This window comes from Sardina pilchardus, chromosome 15, assembly GCF_963854185.1.
Source record: "Sardina pilchardus chromosome 15, fSarPil1.1, whole genome shotgun sequence".
Lineage (NCBI taxonomy): Eukaryota > Metazoa > Chordata > Actinopteri > Clupeiformes > Clupeidae > Sardina > Sardina pilchardus.
The window spans coordinates 27,672,826-27,695,325 of record NC_085008.1 but is presented as its reverse complement, the minus strand read 5'-3'; the positions used below and the strand labels follow the sequence as shown (position 1 = coordinate 27,695,325).

At 45.7% G+C, this 22,500-nt stretch overlaps 1 protein-coding gene across 5 annotated transcripts in view; it reads left to right on the top strand.

Annotated features, from left to right (window-relative positions):
- lpp (LIM domain containing preferred translocation partner in lipoma) overlaps positions 1-22,500 on the top strand; it is a 210,482-nt gene that overhangs the window by 78,483 nt on the left and 109,499 nt on the right. For all 5 annotated transcript variants that reach the window (XM_062555769.1, XM_062555765.1, XM_062555767.1 and 2 more), the window contains one exon: positions 18,847-18,953. In XM_062555769.1, coding sequence (XP_062411753.1) covers positions 18,847-18,953 — 107 coding nt within the window. The remainder of the gene's footprint in view (positions 1-18,846; positions 18,954-22,500) is intronic.

The window sequence follows — 22,500 nt, the reverse complement described above, 5'->3', positions numbered from 1 at the left end:
CAGCTGCGATTCTTGTTAGCCACGTCTCCATTTAACCAAGTTGTTCAGTTCTCGCTTTAAAAAATGTTTGATTTCAGTCACGTTCACATTTTATCATAGATGTCTTTGTGTTCTTAATTCTTGAGTCTTGAAGGCCTGAATCTGGCCTTTTTGACTTAACGCCCGAACATCCTCCAACCCTTTAACATAACTGCCCAAGTACAGCCCTACTCAAGGTCAACTAATAATACGTATACTAGCGATAATAATAGTGACGATAAGAGAAGTCCTTCACCGGCCATTGCCATCCATTCTCACCTGAGTTAAAGCGTACAATAACGAATAGAGCTGGAGTCGTGCACTGAAAGGGTTTCATTAGACCTACATTACAGGGGATAAGTACAGCTCCACCGCAAGCTAATTGACTTTGTATTAGTCGAGATAAGGGAATGTGTCAATTATCAGAGCAAGGGTACTTTTCACTGAGAGCAGAACATAATGGGAGATAAAGCAAGGAAGGGATGACTTTAAGGGCGTCTGAGGAGTGGGATGGGGGGCAGGGCTGTTTTTTCTTTCTGTCTTTCGTTCTTTTTTCTTTCTGTCGATTCAAAAACAGAATGAATGTCTTCCTTCAAGAACAAGGTAGAGTTGAATCGTCACATTGTGTGAATAAAGACTTGCAAGTGTCGAGAGGAGAACTGATGAATTCGACATTATTTTAATATCTCAGTCGAGCTCGACACAGTGAGTGTTCCGTTCATGAATGTATTGTACTGTAGGTTCACAGGCAGCAGCCCAGCCTCTGTCTCTGCTGTGCCACATTGAGCCACTATTTTGTACAGGAGAGCAGGAACCTGTCTGAACGGTGAGGGTTACGTGAGAGAGAGAGACGCAGGAAACAGATGTCGGAATGCATCCTCTCTCCGACCAGAGCAGCCTCATTTGACATTACATTTCTAATACATACTGTATTGCCTGCATAGCCACAGACCTCGTGTTCACAGTGGGCCACAATAGCTCTTGATTTCCATCTCATTTTCACTTCCCACCTGTCATTTACTGGAAAGCTTCTGCCACAGCACATGTTGCTCGACAGCGAGAGAACCGCTAACTTTAGCGAACCTCGAAGATGGATTTCAGCGTAATTAGGATCGCAGTGGAAGCACAGTAGGCACTAACCACTAATGGTGTCTTCGAGAGACTACTACTGAGTTCATGAGATCATGAGAGCAGCGCTGTCCTGTGACTGCCGTCTCTGTCGTCGCCTCAGCCACAGATGGAGATATAGATATCATGTGCAGCCCTGCTGCTAGCACACAGAAAGTCACACCAGCATGTGTGAAAAGTGCTACTTGCAGAAGATAAGCCTGTGTCAGTCACTGCCTGCAGTATGAGACTCTCCTGAACAGTGCCACCAGTTGGCCTGTGTGCTTCTGGCACATCGAGGCGGCCACCCTCCTAAAGCCTACCTTACACTGACAAGATTTGGGAAAGATTTTTGAAAGATTGTAGTCTTTTAACCAATGCCCCTCATTCAGACTTTACTCAAAAGACTACAGTCTTTCAAGAATCTTTCCCAAATCTTGCCAGTGTAAGGTAGGCTTAAGTTGCTCTGGTATGGGCGTAGCTGTTGTGTGTGTGTGGAGTAAACTAGGCTGTTTCTGAAAGGGAAGTGTACGCAGATAACCTTTCAGCGCACGGCACGCGACTCTCATCTTCCTCTTCCTCTTGTTCTGCTAAAGCATTTTGAGCGCGCAGTAAAGGTACTTCCTTGAGCCGCTGGGCAGGTGGTAATTTCGTCACGGTCTTTCCTGCTGGTGCGAACACCTTTAACTGGCTGATATCAGCGAGGCCAGTGTGTGTGTGTGTGTGTGTGTGTGTGTGTGTGTGTGTGTGTGTGTGTGTGTGTGTGTGTGTGTGTGTGTGTGTGTGTGTGTGTGTGTGTGTGTGTGTGTGTGTGTGTGTGTGTGTGTGTGTGTGTGTGTGTGTGTGTGTGTGTGTGTTGTACTGGGAGAGATAGTGTGGTAGAATTTGTGTTTGTTTTAATGGTCGTGTGTGGGAGAGAGAGTATCTTGTGTTTATTTGTGATATATGAGTTTATTTGTTTTTTTGTGAGAAAATGAAGAAACAAGACAGAGAAAGGCCAGTAAGAGTGTGTGCTACCATCACTCTCTCTCTTTCTGTCTCTTACTCTCTCTCTCTCTCCCTGCCCCCTCTCTCTTACTGTCTCTCTCTCTCTCCCTCCCTCCATTCGTCTCTCTCTCTCTCTCCCTCTCTGTCTCTCTCTCTCTCTCTCTCTCCCTGTCTCTCTCTCTCTCTCTGGCTTTGCTCATTGCATTCCTCCACGGTGCCTGAGAGGCTAATTGAGAACAGCTCTCCCTGTAGAAAGGCTGCTCTCACAACAAGACAGTGCATGCTTAAGCCTGAGCACTACCAAAACAGAGCACTACAAAGTATGCCCTTATGTAAAAAAATAGTACACACACTTGAATGATTCAGGTTCATGTCAGAGGTATTCATTACAGAATCCTCTAAGGGTTAATACTACTATGACCGATTAAATATAGTACTGTTCACCTACAAAACACAGGAGGAAGTACAAGCATAGCTTGAGGTCGTAGTAGCTCTAATAGTTATGATTGCAGGGCACGTGTGAACTTTGATCAGAAATGTTTGGTGTGTCTACAAAGGTAATGAAGGTGCATTTCAATGTATCAGTCAACAAATATAGTTGCGCAAAGAGCTGGATGTTTTCGCTGTACACATAACAAGGTGAAGGTGCAGTGTCTCTTCTTTTTTTTGGTGATCAACTTTTTATTTAGAAAAGTCATGACATGACAAAGTGACATGACAAAATCTCATATCAGAAACTATGTACACATAGCCAGAGCCTTTCGTGTTATCTAGACATGCATGTAACACTGAAAATAATAATAAAGATACAATAAAAGTAGTAATAATAATACAACTAAATAAGAATGAATACATATTCTGTACATATATGTATATACACGCATGCATACACATACATCCATACACATACAAGTACATACTAATATAAAAAGCATATGTAGTACAGAAACATACACATTCATAGAAGATTACATTGTGCCGTGTCTCTTCTGTAACTTTAGATAACACACCATGCTAACCAACACCAGCGTTACTTTACCCCAGGACGTAAACACTCCTGTGACCTCATTCCCTGACACGAGTGCCTAAAAAGGTCTGAGTGTGTGTGTGTGTGTGTGTGTGTGTGTGTGTGTGTGTGTGTGTGTGTGTGTGTGTGTATGTGTGTGTGTGTGTGTGTGTGTGTGTGTGTGTGTGTGTGTGTGTGTGTGTGTGTGTGTGTATGATGTCCTATATATGCATACTGTATGTGTGACTGCTTTTGAACATATATATATATATATATATATATATATATATATATATGTGTGTGTGTGTGTGTGTGTGTGTGTTTGTGTGTAACTTCTGGAGATGGCACTGTGTGTATGGAATTTGGAAAGTGTAACATCACAGAAAGGAAGCTTGTCTATCCTCATGGGACAAACCATAATGTGTTTTCCAACCAGCAATCAAGAAGCCTGTCCATTAAGTTCATATTTTAGTAACAGGCCATATTTTTTGGACAAACTCCAACTAGAAATATTCTCTGCTTTTGAATAATCTGTATATTTGTTTAAATCCAACATAGTAAGCCTTTGTTGATGACAACTGACAACTTTAGTCTTGATTTAGCCAGTGTTGCTAAAAGGCCAGATGTGTACACACAGCAAATCAGGAAGCTTGTGTAGGGGAATGGCTATCATACAGATGGCTCCAGTCAAACATTCAAACCTCGAAACACAAATGGGATTTAGGCTGTTAAGATTGTACATTTGATTCATCACTTAGTCATTTTTTCTTTCATTATTTTTCTTTTTTCGTTATTGTATCCTATATTTGGATTATTTCATGTTCCCCACATTCCCTTTTTTTGTTAAAATGACATCTTCACTGTTGAAGTTTTTCCTTGCAAGAGGGTCAAAAAGAATTGGAGGCTGTTTATTATGATAAGACCCCACCACACTCACACTGCATGTGCACGTGTATCAGTTTGTGTTTTGTTTGCTCTTGCCGAAAGTTACCAGGAGCTCGTGATTTCGCCCCCTCTCTCCCTGGGCTTATTTCATGTTTGGGCCGGCTCCGTAATCCAAAAACTCATTTTGGGATATTTAATCTCAGCTGTCTTATCTTCCCCTCTGCAATTGTCTCTGTGCTATTAAGAGGCTTATGGGACACAGTGGCCACTTGAAAACTTTCAGGAGGAGCAAATTGCTTCTCTGTGATAAACAATATCAGATGAGATGCAGCCAAAATTATTTTGATTTCGATGAACTGACAAGTGTGTGCTTTTTTTTTTTGTCTTGATTAAGGCAGCTTTTGTTGTCCTGAAGTGCATTTTTTTGTTTACATCCAAGTTATGCTCATTGGCATTGCACTCTGCTGTTGGCAGGCTGGCACCCTTCTGTGCAATGGAGGCTAAGCTTTGATGAAACGATGACGAAAGTCTACAATAGCATGATTCTGACTCACAGTGCTTCTTTCGGGTTGCTTTTACATATTTTCAAAAGCATACACTCGTTATGATGTAATTTAGATCAGGGAATGGTACCATATGAAAGGTCTTTTTGGACAAGCTTTAGCAATGTTTTTGTCAGTGGACATCCTCCATAGTTTATGTGGACCTTTGAAATGGTGTGCCTTCTTTGACACATTCTGGGCTCTCGTCAGACATAAATCACAACTCCGTTTGAGTCCTAAGCACAGACCATCCCCATAGAATCCGTTATTAATTTTTGCTAAAATGTTTTGAACATCGTCTGCCAGCTGTTGTTTCGCTTCAAACGCTATACTGTCTTTATACGCTCAGCCAACTTTTCCACTTCCATCTAGTAAAAGCCTCTCTATAGTAGAGGGCTTTTCAGTATCCACAGCCATTGAGACAATAGACCGTGGTTTATATTTTCCAAGATGCAATCACAGCTTATTTTCAAGAAAATGTTCTAAGTTGAATATTAAATAACATGTTTGGTCATCGTAGGGGTCAGATCTGTCCTATGGTGCCTCTGGTTGGGTTGAATTAAAAATTCAATAAAGCAATCTCAATATACCCCCCCCCCCCCTTTTTTCCCCCCTATAAGGATAAAACGTGTTTTTGGGAGAGATTAGCCATGTTTGCGTTATTGTTTATTTGATGTCAAATTTGAGTACTGCCTGATATAAAATAAGGGATTAGCATAGATGCACACAGACAGGGACAGAGCTTCTTGGCGGGGTGCCTAGGTGGCCCTTTGTGTTGTGTAGGCCTTACACTGAGCCCTGATTGGCTGTGCTCGGCAGCCTGGGTAGGATAGCCAGACGGACAGGCCCTGCCATGCCATTTTGAGATGCTTGGGTGGGGTCCATTTGGTTTTGGTTCGCGCTATCCAGGTCACACATCCACATTTACGTCATGGGGGGCTCCAACCTGTTGGGGCTGTTAGTCAGCAGCGAATTGAATGTCTAGTGAGATGTAAACACAAGAGTCCTCCAGCTCCACTACTGGTAGATCTGTGATACCCGTGGATGGCAAGAGATGTGATACAGGAAGGGAATCTGACAGGTGCTGAATTGAAGAGGGAACATGTCTACGCTCCGAAGACAGACAATAATGTTTTGACTGACAGACAGACAAGCAGGCAGGCAGGCAGACACACAGACAGACAGACAGACAGACAGACAGAGACTTGGCAGAGCTGTTGTAAGTTGTTTCCCCACCAGCACAGAATGTGCTTGTCTAAAGATAAACCATCAGCACAGGAGTACCTGGACGTGCCTTGTATCTTCTGTCTGGCCTGTGCACTCCCGAGTTCACGGGTGGTATTAATGAGAGTTCCTCTCCACCACCGCTTAACCACCCCCATTTGCGAGCCTCATGGCTGGATGAGAGAGACGGGTGCGTCCCTGAGGTTGGGTCGTGTGTAGCCTCCACAGCTGTCCCTCTGGGTCCAGTGGCACTCGTAGACCCTTTACATCACTCTCCCCTTTCAGTCGGCTTCCAGCATAAGCATGCCTCTCCCGTCCCTCTGGAGCTGAAATGCTCAAAACAATTTTGGTGGCGTTTGGTCTCCGTGAACAGCTGCCTCTAAACGTCCAGCGTTGCTGATGGGCCTCTTCAGTCATCCTGCCTCTTCAGGAAGCCTTTCAGCAAGCGGTCAACAAGGCCACCCTCGACAGACACGGATATCTGGTAAACATGCAGCGCAAGGCCAGGAGGGCGAAGGTCATTCTCCTCATAGGGAAAGAGGCATGAAAGACCAGGCGTCCGTCTTCTCCTTATAGCACCCAGGGGATTGATTGTTGCATCACCCAAAATGCTATTCACCAGTCGTGAAGCTTTAGTGAAAGTTAGCCTTTGTAATGACTATATCCCTTCAAGCAGTGACAACTATTCTTTATATATGATGCATTACAAATTGTCAGTACAACATAACAGCAGCAAAATATGCTGAACACGTAATGGCAAGCATAGATATGCACAGTTGTGAAAAAAGGCACTCTCTAGATAAGCATTCTTTGTTCTTAACATTAAACATGAATATATTCCACATTTTTAAATTGTCAATTGAAATTTAGATCGAAGAACTTCAGTTTCAGTTGTGGATCAATTTAAAGTTGATCTGCTGAAAACAAGAGCCTGTTTGTGTGAATGTCTGAGTGCTATCGTCAGTATCAGAATACATTGCTGAATCCATTTTTTAGGAATGTGTTTTTTCCGTCCGTAATATTGGGATAAAAAAAAAAAAAACATCTGGGCATTGGCAAAAAGTTTTTTGTTTTATGGAACAGGAGCTGGAGGAAGTAGGCCACACATTCTTCAAACTGTAAGACAGTTTAGTTTTTTTCCTACCCAGCGAAAAGATGTACGATTGGAAGAAATCAGAGTACATAGCTGTGAGATTCCAGTGGAAATACTGATGAGAAAACAATCCCAAGATCCTGGACATTGGGTATTACTGAAAGCAGAAATAATTAAATCATAAAGGTGTGTTTTATAAGCACTGGGAGTAGAAAGTGGTTGCTGTCACCTCAAGATAACCTCAAACTGAGCAACCTTCCAGACTAGTTTACCAGAAGGTCTGGCTCTACATATTCGGTGATGCTTTAAAATGGACTTAATGCACAGCTGCAAAAAAATAATTCAAGCTATTAAAGTTACTTCATAGAAAGGTCACATATAAGTATGGGGAGGGGAAAAAAGATAATCTTGAACTTGAAATTCCTACATATAGAATAATTTCTATTGGATTGAAAGGCACACATGCACTGCTGCATGTTTCCAATTTCCCTCCTTCTTAATTTCCAACAAATAATCTTTGCTGTTATGTTTCCGATTTAATTTCTTTAAAGAATCCCTAAGCCCTTAAAAAACATAGTTTGATTTCCAATTTTCGTTTGCCAGTGTAAGTAGGTGGTTAACAATGCTCATGGAATCTCATCCTGCATGTAATTTGTGGCGTTCGCATCCCCCTCCATTCATGGTGTGTTCAGCGAAGAGTACACGATGTCTGAAGTTGGTTTAGTTGATGGGCAGCTTGAATGCTGTCGGGCGGCCTCGCTGTCATGTCTTAAGGATGTGTGTCATACATTCAAAAAATCTTTCAAACAGGGTCAGCCATATGCCAGTCACTGCAGCTAAGATGGAACGACATTGTGTTGTGTCGTGTCGCTAACACTGAGCAGAGAGGGGATTAACGCCAATCACTAATTTCTAAGTTTCTGACATGGCCTCTAAGTACTCATAATCAGACAATTTCTAAACGCCTTTGCTCCACTCAACTTATGTTACAATTATCCATACCATGTATCAGCATGGGAAATGAGGTTTAGGGCGTTTTTGGAAGTATTTACGTGGTGTTATCTGCACTGTCTAGCCACTGATAATCATCTTTTATTGTTGTCGTATGGTGGGATAAGCTTAGCCAAGACAGCTGACACGAGTCACATTTAGGAGTTGTCCAAATCTTCCGCCCCAAAACCAAATAATTGTGCTTCTGTTGCTGCTCTAGCCGAGCGGATTATCTGTGTGAGATGGTCGATAATCAGCACTTAACTCTCCGCTCACAGATCCTTCTACTTTATTTATTTGATGTTCCTCGTTGTCTTTGCTGGGCTGGGCTACAGCCAGCAGTTGTGTCAGGCCCACCATGCAGGTTGTATCTGGAGAATAAACAGGAGGAGGGCTGTTCCGCTCCAGTCCATGCGCTCCTTACAGGTTTGCCTCCTAACCGTCATCCTGACTCCCCCTTGCCCCGCCGTCCCCAGCGCACCACAGTCTGTCCGCGGAGCGCGCCATGTGCTCCTGCCATGTGCCTGGCTGTCATAAACGGACCGGAAAGCAAGTGCCTGCCACGTTTCGTTTCGGTTGTGGTCGTCATGGATTGTTTACCCCTCTTTTATTTTGTTGCCCTTCCGTAGAGTCATGTTTAACCTGGCCTTGAGTGAGGTTTTTTGAGCATGATATTTGTTCCTTAATATTATCATTGGAATTTTTCCGCAATAAAAACAAATTTACATTTACGGTTATAAACTCATAAATCACTAGTGTAGCTCAGCCATATCAACCGAAATAAGAGGCGCGAACAAGAGATGAAAGTGAAGAAAAGAGCACAAAGTGAAAGTTGCCCAACATCGCTGGCTATTCCTGCCCCCTCCTGTGGTTGGTGGTTTGTTGTCCTCAGCTGAACCGGAGCCCCTGCTTCTCACCTGCTTGGTGACCTGTCTGCTTTAAATTAACCAGCATTCCTGGGGCCCGAGGGGAGGGGCCCGAGGGGAGGGGCCTAGGTGGGGGCAGAGGCAGAGGCAGTAGCAGTGGAGGGGCCCTGCCTGGCTCACCGGGGGCTGCATTCCTCCTGGTTATTTCCAGAGACCACATCATCTCTGGGGCTGCACTGCTCTCTGTTGAGCGGGCCCTGTGCACTGCAGACAATGACAGACAGGCTTCACTGGGGCTGAAGGTTTATACTGACACTAGATCAGTCGCGTAACTCCACATACACACACGCATGCATGCACACATGCTCTCTCTCACACACACACACACATATATGTACACACAAACACACAGACATGGACACATACTAGCACACACAGATATGCATACACACACACACACACACACACACACACACACACACACAAACACATACATTCACACACACCCTTGGTTTCACTTCTGTGTCAGTGTACTGTAGATGTGTTTCTGTGTGGTTCCTCTGCCAAGCAGTGCTCCGTCGGCGTTTCCAGGCTTTCTGAAGCTTAGAGTTTGGCTGCACCGAGTACGGTGGCTCAGGAGGGCCTCTCCTGCACGGTGTGTGAGAGGGAACAAGAGGGCCAAAGTGGCTAAACCCATGGTTCCTCTGCCACATTAAGCGCTGAGATCTCTAAAAGCTTTTCATCTCCCTGCTGGGGCTGTTTTCAGAGACCCCCCCTTCCCTTACCCCACTCACTCACCCCTCCCCCGACCCCCGACCCCCTCATTTTCGGGACGTTCAGGACGTTATCAGGAATGTGAACTTGACTCGGCTGGTGCTCTCTGGCAGCAGACGTGCAGGCTGAGCTCAGAGCAAGGCAGCGCAGTATAGAGAGAGCACAGCAGATCACAGCGTAGCACAGCAGAGCACAGCGTAGCACAGCAGAGCACAGCGTAGCACCGCGTAGCACAGCGTAGCGCAGCATAGTGCACTGCGCAGCCCGTGTCCAGGAGCTCGAGCTGCCCGCTTGCTGGAGACGGATGCCCAGACCCGCACCGCAGTCCCAGTCAGAGCCACAGTCAGAGCCAAAGTCGCAGCTCAAGCCGTCACCTTGTCTTTGCATTTGTTTCATTCTGGTTCAACACAATAGTTTAATCCCGCTTTTGTGCCAGTAAATCTCCAACTCTCTCTTTCTCTCTTTCTCTCTCTCTCTTTCTCTCCCCACACCCTCACCCATCCCCCTCCCCCCTCCCAAAACCAAAAGAAAGAAAGAAAAAAAAATCCACGGAAGCCAATTTGGTCGGGCTCCCGTGCACTTCCAAAAAAGCACGTCTCCAAAGACCTCAAATCCACCGGCTCGCATATCTCAGCCAAGAGCAGGCGTAAATCAGCCTGCTGTATATCACAGCTAATTAAGAGCAGGTCTCCAGCACCCCACCGCCGCCGCAGCCAAAGAGGTGAAATAATACTCCTCTGCGTAATTACGGATGAAACAATGTGTTTAGAGGCGCTTCGCCGCGGCACATTTGGAGGAGGCTCCTCCGAGACAGCGCAGAGGAAATGGCACAGTGGTCATTACAGCACTTTATCCCCCCATTGTCTGCGAGGGATTATAGGTTTCTGCCACTGAATGCAATTTTTTTTTATTCAATTTCCGTTAAACATCCTCTTACTCTCCACAAAGCCATTTTTTTTTTTTTTTTATAGTCGGGGTTGAAAAAGGAGAGTGAGATGAAAAACCCCAAAAAGGAGGAACAAAATTTAGCGGAAAAAAAAGAAAAAAAGCTTTTATTTTACCGTCATGTAATCTATGGATTAAGCATAAGAGTGAATTTATTTGCTGTTGTGTGTCCTTTCGGCCTGTTCTCAGGATGTACAGTATGGTGAGAGGTGGTCACGTGGTGCAGTGTGCAGGTATAGATGGATAACTGAGACATTCTCTGACATCCCCTACTGTCTCCTTGGGCCTTGGGGTGGATCTTGTGTATTTCCATGGCAACCTCAAGCACAAGGCCCTCTTAACCGGCATATGGACCCCGCACTTAGCTTTTGTTTACTGCAGTTGGTGTAAATGCTGGTAACACAGGCCTCAACTCAAGTTGGCCAGCGTAAATCATGCCGAGGATGGGTTTTAAAAGCTCCATTAAAGTGCCCCATCTACAGCAACATTCAGACAACATGTGGCCCAGACACGCCAGCGAGACACTTTCTACCCCCACAACTGTCATTGTCACTTTTAGTCACTACGGCTGAAGGGGTAAAAATACGGCCCACACAGCGCTCACACACAGACGCCACTCTTTTCCTCTTGTGTGTGTATCGGCACACATGTGCCGGGGAAGGTCACTGACCCCGCGGTGAAATGCTTTGTAACTTAACAGCAGGCCAGGGGAGGTTATGTAAGTTTTCAAATAGTTGTTAGCTCAGATTGCGTAGCAGCAGAGGCGTTTTAGCAGCAGACCTGTGAGAGCTCTGCTAGCCGGCATGTGGTTCTGCACATTGCATACGCGTTCACTGCACTTCAAGCATAGTTGCTTTGTGCATAGTTGCTATGTGTGGCTACTGTCTCAGATCGAAAGCAGAGTGCATGGAGACTGTACAGCTGCTGTCTTGCTAAGCTTATGGCACAAAGTGACAGCAGCATTTCAAGCTTTACATGAGTGTTAGTCTAAGCCAGACGTGACGAACGTCTGCATAATTACATCGATTGCTTTGATTGTGAGCTGTGCGCTCAGATTGCGTGTGCGCACAACTGGTTACTCTCCAAAGCTAAAAAAAGAAAAGTACATAAGAGGTCCTATGGCCAGGCAAACATACTTAATCTTCTCCAACATGCGCTGCTGGATTTCAGCGCCCTCCCTTTCATCAAACCCTTAACAACACTCTTGCTTCTGATTACCAATTATACCTCTCCTGGCCTCTCAAATAACTTTAATTACTGATTAGAATTCTGCCTTCACAAAGCCGCCACTTGAGCGTAATTGCTCAATAAAGTCGGGGGGGGACGTTGTCGTATTAAGTAGGTGTTCCCGCCGCTTCTCTCATTAGTACGCACTCAGGGCTCTTGTCTCGCTGTCGGCACAAATGGAGTCGTCTTCATTCACAGCACAGGGACCTCCTCCGTCGCCCAGCGTCGCACCCAGGCGCTGCTCCGCGCCATGCAGGCTGTCGTGCCGTGAGTCGAGGAGCTGACACGTACACGAACACGAGCAGCTGGAATGCTCTGCTTACTAACTTTGCCGGACGTAAAGCTGGGCAGTGACGCACTCGGGCCAAACACTCGGAGGGCACGCTGTTCCACTCCGTATGCGAGGCAATTAGCGGCCAGAAAAATGGCCATTTGAGACGGAAGTAAATGCACAATATTTAGTCATTATCCTTCAGAGCCATGTTTTCCATTTCTGACTGCTGCTGTTGTGTGTTGGGACATTGTGCAAAGGTTACCCGAAGTTCTTCTTATTCATTTTTTATCACTCTCTTTTGTGTAACAAGCAACCCAGACAAACTGATTTTAGCAAAAGATAAAAGTGCATGTGAATTGCTTTAATTACAATTGTTTTACTCAATTTACTCTCTAAGGCGACCTTGGGTGCTATGAAAAAAATAAAACACATAGAATGTACTATTTTTAATTTAATTGCAGTTAATTGGGTACATTTTGTTTTGCCACTTCCCAATATCAAGCAAATTAAATATTTGAAAGAAGCAGTTGTTTAGTAGATGTGAGACAGGAGCTGTTAGAATAGCAACATGGCCTGCTGTCACCTGAGGTAATAGAGAGAGTGAGAGCTCGGAGTTAATATTAAATCATTTCAAATGTCCTTAAAGGACAATCTGAAGTCAAGATCAATATAGTTTTATCTTTGCATAAAAGTACATATTGTTGCCCAAGACAAAAATAAAAGACATAGAGTAAGATAAGAACAATAATGAAAATAACAAAAGTAAAACAAATAAATAAAAAAAAAACGTGTTAGACATGAGCAGAATTCCTCCTCATCAAGTCTGAGATCTAGCACCATGCATAGGGGCAGTTTAAGCCCGTAGGCGTCTACACATAGAATGTAGGGGGTTCCAGTTTCTTAGCTGCTGTTATGGCAGCCAGAAGCAGGTTCTTCTGAAAGTGTGCCAGCGAGAGGTTTGAAAAGTCGTTTAGAAAAAACAGGCTAGGTGTTAAAACAACATCTGCATCTATCAGGATTTATATGCCATTAGCTAGCCATTGCCAGAATAACACAAGGGCTGATCAATTCTAAAGGTAAACTGCAAAACTGTAAAAAATTACTCAATAAAGAACATTCATTTTAACTAAAATTGACTTAATGACTTAGTTAGACCAGTCTGATAGATCTGCACTTTTTGGGTAAATGTTAATCCCCAAACATCTGAATGAAGGGACAACCGGTGCAGCACTAAGGTGAGGAAGAGAGCCATAGTTGAAGTTTAGGGGTAGAAAATGTATCCTACAGTATTTACATGAGAAATTACTGAAATAATGACAGAATATGAGGTACCGATGATGAGGCAGGTTTACAAATATCAGCCTACAGAGAGATGCGATGAAATGTATTTCCGATGCTGATGGGGGGGATTTTTTTCTTATTGCCGGATAGCCAAAGTTAAGGGCTCTTAAAAAAAAAAATAAAAAAAAAACCTATGATGGGGAAAACGGGCTGCCCTGACGTGCACCTAGAGAAAATCATCATATTTGGAAAGATAACTCGCTCCTCATTGCTGCCATTTCAGGCTTTCAGAGCACACTCCAGCCTAGCCAAAGGGTCCGCCATGCTAGCGCTAGCTGGATTAGCCTGACTGTCCACTTACTTTTGTTTGTTCTTTTGTGACGAGGAGGAAGGAGCTAAAGTCCACTGTTTGCGCGCCATCGACATTTAAAGAGGAGACTTAAAGACACTCTAAGTAATGCTGGGTAAGGTCACTTCTATTGCTGTTCAAACAAAACAGAGAATTAGCTACTTTACAGCGCTACTTTACGGCGCATTCAGGGCAAGATAGCTTAGCGGATGGTGAGGGGATGTTTAGCCTAAAAAACGCACATCATAGAGCACCTTTAAGAGGCAAAAATAAACAGCAAATTTGACTTTAAAGCGGAAATGTTTTGAAAAGAGGGCTATATGTCAGGAGCTCCCTCAATGTGAGGGCAACTCCATAGATGGGTCAGGTGATCCCCAAGTTCAGTTCAATTTAACTTTGATCTGAAAACAAACAAACAAACAAAAAAAACACTTTGAAGAGCTATTTAGAATGTTATGAATTAATACAATATCACTGTCAGTTCTAACCTCAAGGGTAGAACATAATGAAACATAATTTAATACACTGCTTAATACATCAATGTGTGCGGTAAGCCCTGGTAAACAACATTATTTTTTTAAGGGTGGTTCACGTTTAACACAATATTTCACCAGCATCTGTTTGTAAGGATTTAGACAAGATCAATAAAAACTCATAATCAAGCAATCAATACATTTAGTACATACTGTATGTACAGAACATGCCTTAGCAACGCAATCTATACTGTGTGTTCTAGGTAATTCTGTGTTTGTAATCTAATGGCTACTTCTCTATACTATGTGTTCTAGGTAATAGAAATGTACAAATGGGCAACATGTGCTGAAAATGATAATTGGGACTTTGAACTTTGCAGAAGCCCATAATATCTTTTCTGTCCATGTGTGCTCAGTCCACAAGTGCTTTGAACTCGGCTAACTGCGTTGCTATGGAGCAATACTGTGGCTGAATGGTGAGCTGCTGGACGGCAGCATGCTGCTACTGAGTGCTGGAACTGAGCCGAAGAGTGATTTAAATATCAGAGAAAGTTTTGAACTTGGAAGCTTGTCACCGTATATCAACCAGATATCCCTTTTCATTAGTCCTCACCTCTCTCTCTTTCTCTCTCTCACTCACTCACTCACTAACTCTCTCACTCACACACACACACACACACCATATTTCAAGTCGTTTTTTTTCCCTCTTTGCCCAGGTCTACATTGCCCTGTAGAAGGAGCATTCCGTGTGCAGGTCATAGGTCATGCATGCAGGGCAGGCAGCTATTAACTGGCCTTAGGTCAACAGATCCAGCTGTTTCTTATTGGCATGACTGCACAAATGCACTGCACAGTGGAGGGGTCACCTACCTCATCCTCCTTGAATCTACCTGTTTGCCCGTGAGACATTAACCGTTCCGTTCCGCACTGGCTTCCATTACAAACAAGAGCAGTGATGTGTTGTGATGGTGTGACGGTGGTGTTGTCATCTAGGGAACAGGCCTTTCCTGTTGGGCCCTACTGCAGGTAAGGACCTGTGTGAGGGTGTACTGTATGTGTTAAGGTTGCCTTTTGCTCTTTGTTACTTTTAGCTTCTCTTGTCCTGGCACCTAGAAGGTTTCAACACTTCTCCAGGTCCCCCAACAGAGTGTTGTTGATCAGTGTTGAGGTTCTCATGATCGTATGATCTGATACAGCTGTGCATTCCTAAATCAGCTGCCAAGTGAAGTTGTCCCATAGGCTGGGTGAACCCTGCCTGAACTTCCCGGGGAATTAAAATTTCGCCAGGCAGCTCAGGCTGGATACCAGCAGATCTATTAGTATCTTTAGAAAACCAGTCATGTTTTTGAATGGTCGTGCATCATTCCCTCAGTTTGCCTTGAGATGGGAGAAATATGGATTTCAATGAAACCCATGAATAGGACTTCCTGCTTTCAATGATGTAAAATGATGATTTTTACATCATTGAAAGCAGGAAGTCCAACATGGAAATCCTTATCTCCAGACAAACAGAGACCCTGTATCAGAGGCTGTTCCTCTCCCTGGTGATGATGCAACTTTTTGAACAGCATTGCCAACAGTATTGCTGAGTGATGTTGCATTGGCACTTTCTTATTGACCGTGGGCAACACATTTTTGTTTAGAGAGCTTCATCACTGGGGCGATAGTCCAGTCAGAACAATCGATCATGTGGTTGCCCGGCAGCATTGGTCAAAGAGTTGCCCCATGCATCATTAGCTCCTGCCTCCGTCTCGGGGACTTCTCTCAGTCTCTTAACGTTCCTTTATCTGTGTGTGGTCTGGTTCCTGACGTAGAAATCCAACACCAAAAGAACATACAGTCTCATTCATGTCATATTTCACGTCAACACCCAAAAAGAGGAAGTCGACCAAGCCAGGGAAAAGTAGCAGGAGACATTTGATTTGTTTGTGCGCTCTATGGCCACAGTCATATTTGCATTTATTCACACATATTCATTTCACGGCTGTGTTTATGTCCAACCCTTCCCAGTTCAGTTGAAAATAAATGTTTCCTCAGTATGTGCCAGCCTTGTGTGTCAGACACAACGTCTTTTGTTCCATCACCTGGAAATAATCATTGAAAAGCAGACAAATAAAATAAATAAAAAAATAAATAAACAAACAAGCAAAAGTAGCAGTTGGGTTGAATTTCCAGTAAGAAACCCTTGTTGTACCAACAGCAGTAGCAGGTGACATGGTGTACGTGCTCCTCGGCTGTGTGCCTGTGAACCGGGATCTTCAGCATCAGAGACCTGTTTATAGTGCCTCTGTGGTTCAGCCTGTACAGGAGAGAGATATACGTGTAGTAATAATAATAATAATAATAATAATAATGATACAAAAGTGCCTCTCATGTCACCCCAGGTCACTTCACAAATATATGTGTATGAGAGAGAGAGAGAGAGAGAGAGAGAGAGAGAGAGAGAGAGAGAGAGAGAGAGAGAGAGAGAGAGAGAGAGAGAGAGAGAGAGAGAGAGATGCAGCCTGGCAATCTGATGTCACCTCAAACAGAGAGGGTTAAAGCGGAGCGAGAGGCGCAAACGTTCAACCTTTTCCGCGTTCTGTTTTGGCAAAGGGGAGGGGGGCGAAATCCACCTTTAAGCAGACCTAGAAAGTGATGTTACATTTGAACTAAACTGCTTGCCAATCTGACAGAGATCGATATCCCACTATGACGTCATTGTGACATGCCTCTTTAAGCAGACAGGAACTGTTCGAATTTCGCTTCCATAGAGATGCATTATGTTGCTCTATCTTGTCAGTATTGAAGGATCTTTGCCTCAAACTCAACCTGTGCCCCATGCCTACCCCGCGCCATCCTGCGCCATCCCTGCCCCATCATGCCTGGCCTCTGCCCTCCTCCCCTCCTCCCCATGCCCTCCTTGTGCCCACCCCCACCCGTCCCCCCTGCTCTGTGTGCCCGCTCCTGTGCCATGCTCTGCTCCACATCCTGCAGTACAGTAAGTCGTCCCCTTTAATAAACCATGCCCTCGCTGAAACATTTACCGCTTTCATGTGTCCTGAAATAAGAAATCCCAAACAACTCTGATGTTCGAGAGAGACGTACATGGAACTTAATGTATTAATTTTGTGTCAAGCCACAACTTACAAGTGGCTTGTATTATGGTGGGGGAGGGGGGGGGGCTAGAGAGACAGAGAGACAGAGAGAGAAATGGGAGAAAAAGAAGAGAAAGACAGAAGTGCAGAGGGAGGGAGGGAGGGAGGGAGGGAAGGAAGGAGAGAGGGACAAAGAAAGGAAAGGAAGAATTTTGACAGATGGATATAGCTTTTTTTTGTTGCCGTTCCTAATCTTTCTTGTGCTCAGCTCGCTTTAGAGGCCAGGGCTGAGGAGTTTGGAGCCAAGGTCACGAGGTCATTACATAAAGCGTTCACATGGCGCCATCAGGGTCCCGCAGGGCAGATCTCATGTGCTGCCTGGCCTGGCCGCGCTGCACTCAGGGAAGCGGCGCTGCACAAGCTCGGCCGTGTATTCCCATCCCATCCCATGTGCCCCATCAGCCTCAGCGCTACACACAGACACAGCCACAGCCACAGCCACAGCCTCTCAGCTGCTCACTGCTGCTCCTCCTCGCCTTTCAGAAAAGCCACCCTTAATTAATTTGGTCAGCAGACTCAGATAAAGCCGCATTGATGACATCAATTAGATTCTAATGAAAACAGATAAAAGCCTTCTCTCTCTCTCTCTCTCCCTCTCTCCCTCTCCTTCTCTCTCTCCCTCGAACTTGCTCTCCCCCATTTTTGAGCAGCCAATTTTTGAGCAGCCTTCATCAAAGTATTAACATGGCAACAAATTCCCGTTACGTCTTGTTTAAAAAAAGAAGAAGAAAAAAAGCCTTTAATTTGCAAAGCTCATGTCTGGTATGGTACTTAGAAGTACATGGTCAAATGATTCAATCCAAAGTCGCACACGGAGTGAAGCCAAATCGGAATCTAATTTGGCAAGCGACGCTCCTCATTCTCCACGAAACATGCAGTCAGACCCAATCCCCAGATTAGCATGGACTTTAGAACTGTAAACTTGGCTGGTTGCCGCTCTCTTGGCCGGACAAATACCCCCGTCTTACCCGATTCGAACGCGCAACTTACATTTCCAATCGGTGGAAACACCTGCTTACCACAGCTTAGAAGCTCATAGTTAAGCAAATTGTTTCAATTATGTTTGGTAATCTGTTCAGGACAATATGCTCGCTAGATGCAAGTCCAGCCCTCTCCGCCCCCACACCCCAGTGCTTGTTAAAACACACACACACACACACACACACACACACACTGAGAGAGAGAGAGAGAGAAAGAGCAAGAGAGAGGATGACATTCACATGAACACACACACACAAAGGCAGAACATAGAAACAAGTGTATACACATGTAAGCATATTGTGTTTGCTGCACAATCTGTTTGTACGGCTCAACCGCGTATGCCCAATACGAGAAAATGATTAATCATGGAAAAGCAACAGATTATTTTTTCCCCCTCTTTTGGAGTTGTAATGCCATGTATGGGTGGATTTGCCTTCTGGAGAGTTTTACGTGCGTTGCATTTACGCTTTTTTAATTCAACACAATCCAAAGCGCAATCTGCCGTATGAGTCTGAATCAGGTGTCTTCTGCATTTGCCGGTTTAGTGCTGCGTGTAGATGATCCTCTACGTGTATGGCACACACCCACACACACACACACACACACACACACACACACACACACACACACACACACACACAGTGTTGGATGTGTGTATGCTAATCCCTATCGTGTTTCTCGTTGCAGGTGACTACCCCCCTCCGCCTCCACCTGTGGCTGATGCCAGCGGACTCCCCTCCCCCTCCTCCTTCCCTCCCCCGCCCCCCATGGGTGGCTCCCCACTGGGATTTCAGGTGAGACACACGTCAGATCCCCCTCTCCTCCCCCGCACACACACACACACACACACACACACACACACACACACACACACACACACACACACACAGATCCCCCTCTCCTCCCCAACCCCAGCACTACCCACTAACCCCACAGTAAACCTAAACCCAGAGGAAGCAGTCAGTCCCCACCACCACGCACCAGATATGCTCAAGTTTTCCCAAACAAGATTGGGAATTCCCCCCCCTCCCCCCCCCCTCACACACACACACACACACACACACACACACACACACACACACACACACACACACACACACACACACACACACACACACTCTCACACACACACACACACTCTCTCTCACACACACACACACACTCTCTCTCACACACACACACACACACACACACACACACACACACACACACACACACACACACACACACACACACACACACACACACTCATACACTTGCAGCCAGCCCCTGGCTGGGCCTCCTCCAAGCTTGTGTACTCTGTGTCACGTTTGCTCTCCGTGGCCAAATTTGGCCGTGCAGTGTGGTGGTGCAGCAGGCCAGTGCAGTGCAGTGCAGTGGTGGTGCAGTGTGGTCACAGGGAAGACTGACACCTATTGGCACGCCTGCGCCATGTCCTCTGGCATGCGCCGTGACATTTACACCGCAGGGAAACCGGCGCTCTCGGCATTCCCCAACGCTGCGCTCACCCTTCCCCTTCCCCTCCACCGCCCACAGCCAGACTTTCTCAGGGGCCGCATGCACGCACGCACGCACACACACACACACACGCCTTCCCCCCCCCCCCCCTGCCTGACCTGCGATTGCTGCCCTCTATACATACCTCCCCAGGCAGTGATTTATTTTTTACATAAATAGCGGATCTTATTTCCGAACGTTTAAACTCATCTCAAATATTTTGGCCGCCTTACAACACACACACATGCACACACGCACACACACATGCATGCACACACACACACACACACACAGACACACACACACACATAAATACTTTGTAGGACAATAAGTTGAGGTGCACTGTACTTTTGCTGAGCTGACACAAGTGGCACGTTGTAAAGAGCGTGTGGTGTGGTGTGGTGTGGTGTGGTGCGGTGCGGTGCGGTGCGCTGGAGAGAGGGTGGGCCCTCAGCCTGGGCATTGTTGGGCAGCTTAGCGGCGGATTGGCTTGTAATCGGCTGGTTGGGTAACAGCTCCCAGCTTCCAGCTCTCCGCGCGTTGCTCAGGTTTCATTGGGGTGACTAATTATGTCCAGCTCGGGTTACCGCTCCGGATTCTGACACCAAAACAGCGGCGGGAGGGAGGACGAGTGGACGAGGTTTACGTGGGGTGCGGGCGGACAGGGTGGCCTTCAGTCCTTCGGTCATCAGCGTCAGTATTTATCAGATGCTTGTTGTTTTCCAGCACTGCTGTGTTACGAACTGGACTCCTTTGAGTCATAGTGCACCCCAGGTACTGCAAGGAAGTGTGTTTTATATACAGTGGGCCAGTTGTTGTTTGGTCATTCACTTGAATTTCCCCTTGGGGATCAATAAAGTATCTATCTATCTATCTATCTATCTATCTATCTATCTATCAATCTATCTATCAACCATATCTGGAATGTTTTGTGTCCAGCTTTTTCTAGCTGTTTGTGAGTTTGTTAGCACTGTGCTCCCCTCAGTGTAATCCAAAGCAGCCACATGCACACAGCAGAGAGCTATAGGCCCCGGAATGTGACCAGAGGCATGTGCTGTTGCTCTGAATCATTTTGGAGCGCGAGTCCTTTCCCACGGACGTATAGGCGGCCAGGGGAGGAAGCCTGCCCCGAGGGGATCCGCGTGTTTGTTGATCTAGCTGCAAGGACTCAACCTAAAGCCGCGGCCGTCTCTCTGCTCTGATTAAAATTAAACTAAGTTCCTCCGCCGAGCAGCTCGTACTGTAGCTCCACTATAGGCTACGGATTTGCTCAGCCCATACACGCCAGGGAAATATGAGAGGTAGGGGGTATGAGTGTGTGTGTGTGTGTGTGTGTGTGTGTGTGTGTGTGTGTGTGTGTGTGTGTGTGGCAAGTGCATTAGGGCCGGTCACATTATTGTTCAGATTCAGCAAAATTCACAGTGCCTCTTGAAACAGGCCCTACAGCCGACGGGACGGATCCGGTTGGGTGCGATGGGGGTGGCGGGGGGGGGGGGGGGGGATTCTGGGGGCAGCCCGCACGTTCTCTCCTCCTCCTCCTCCCTCTCGCACCCTTTTCCCCTACAGATATTCCTCTCCAACTCCCCATCCGCCATAAGAGAGACGGAGCTATAGATCTGCCTGTTTCCCTTTTCTCTTTTCTTTATTTTGTCTTGGCGCCCGAAAGCATTGTTAAGTCAATGTTTCGTCTCCCCTCACTTATTCCGATACTCTACATCTTTCATGAACGAAAAAGGGGAGGATGTTAAATAATTTCTGCTTTTATGCAGAACTAACAAGAGGAAGAGAGGGCAGGGTGCGCGAATGAGCAGACATGAATAATCAAATGATACCTAACCTAAATTCCTCTGTTTCCTGTAATTGAAAAGACCACGACAACTTGTAGCAAGACATGCAAATATCAGAGACCCATGTAGCTCCCTAATCTGCTGACCAGCAGCCACTGTTTTTGCCCCTCTCTCCCTCCAGCCTCTCTCTCTCCCTCTCTCTCTCTCTCTCTCTCTCTCTATCTCTCTCTCTCTTTCTCTCTTTCTCTCTCTCTCTGGCTGTCTTTTTTTACCTCTGTGGTAGGAGATTAAAACAAACTCAGCATCTCCACGAGTCCTTGCTCTGCAGGCAAAGCTTTGCGGACAGCGTTTGAATCGGTACTTACATAAGAAATGGAAGTGCTTCATTAGTTTGCAGTTCCTCTCCCTTTATAACCCTTCTATTGAACTGACTTTTCTTTTTCCTGCTCTCTTTCTTTCTTTCTTTCTTTCTTTCTTTCTCTCTCTCTCTTGCTCTTTTGCTCACTCTCTTTCTTTCTTCTCTCTCTCTCTCGTTCTCTCTATCGCTCTCTCTCTCTCTTTCTCTTTTTCTCTTGCCCTCCCCCCCTCTCTTTTAAATCACCCCGGGAATGAAACTAATTCCTTTCAAAACCTCCAACATCTTAATTATGTCTTATGCAGGCGAGGTTGAGACCCAGCGTTATCTTGAAGGGCTGCTCACGCGCTGGTAATGCCTGCTCCACTCAGAGGTCCGCGCTGCGCTGCCCTGCCATTTGGAATCGCTCGCCGTGCAGCGCAGGAGTTCTTTATTGACCTGTTTGTGTTAGAACAGTAATTCATGACCTGTTTTGGTAACCATAGGAACGTCAGGTCAGAGATGGCCGCCTCCCTTTCCGCCGCGTATGGCACGCCAGCGCTTGCATTACCATCTCCAGTGAATCAGTGCGCACTGGATTAGGGAGACATGAAACAACATTTGTGTCAATTCTGCCTGTGCCTGCGTAATGCGCTGTGGGAGCAGGGCCTTTAAATTGCAAAGAGGGGAGCGCGTGTTGCATGGAGTTCCTGAATATTTCAG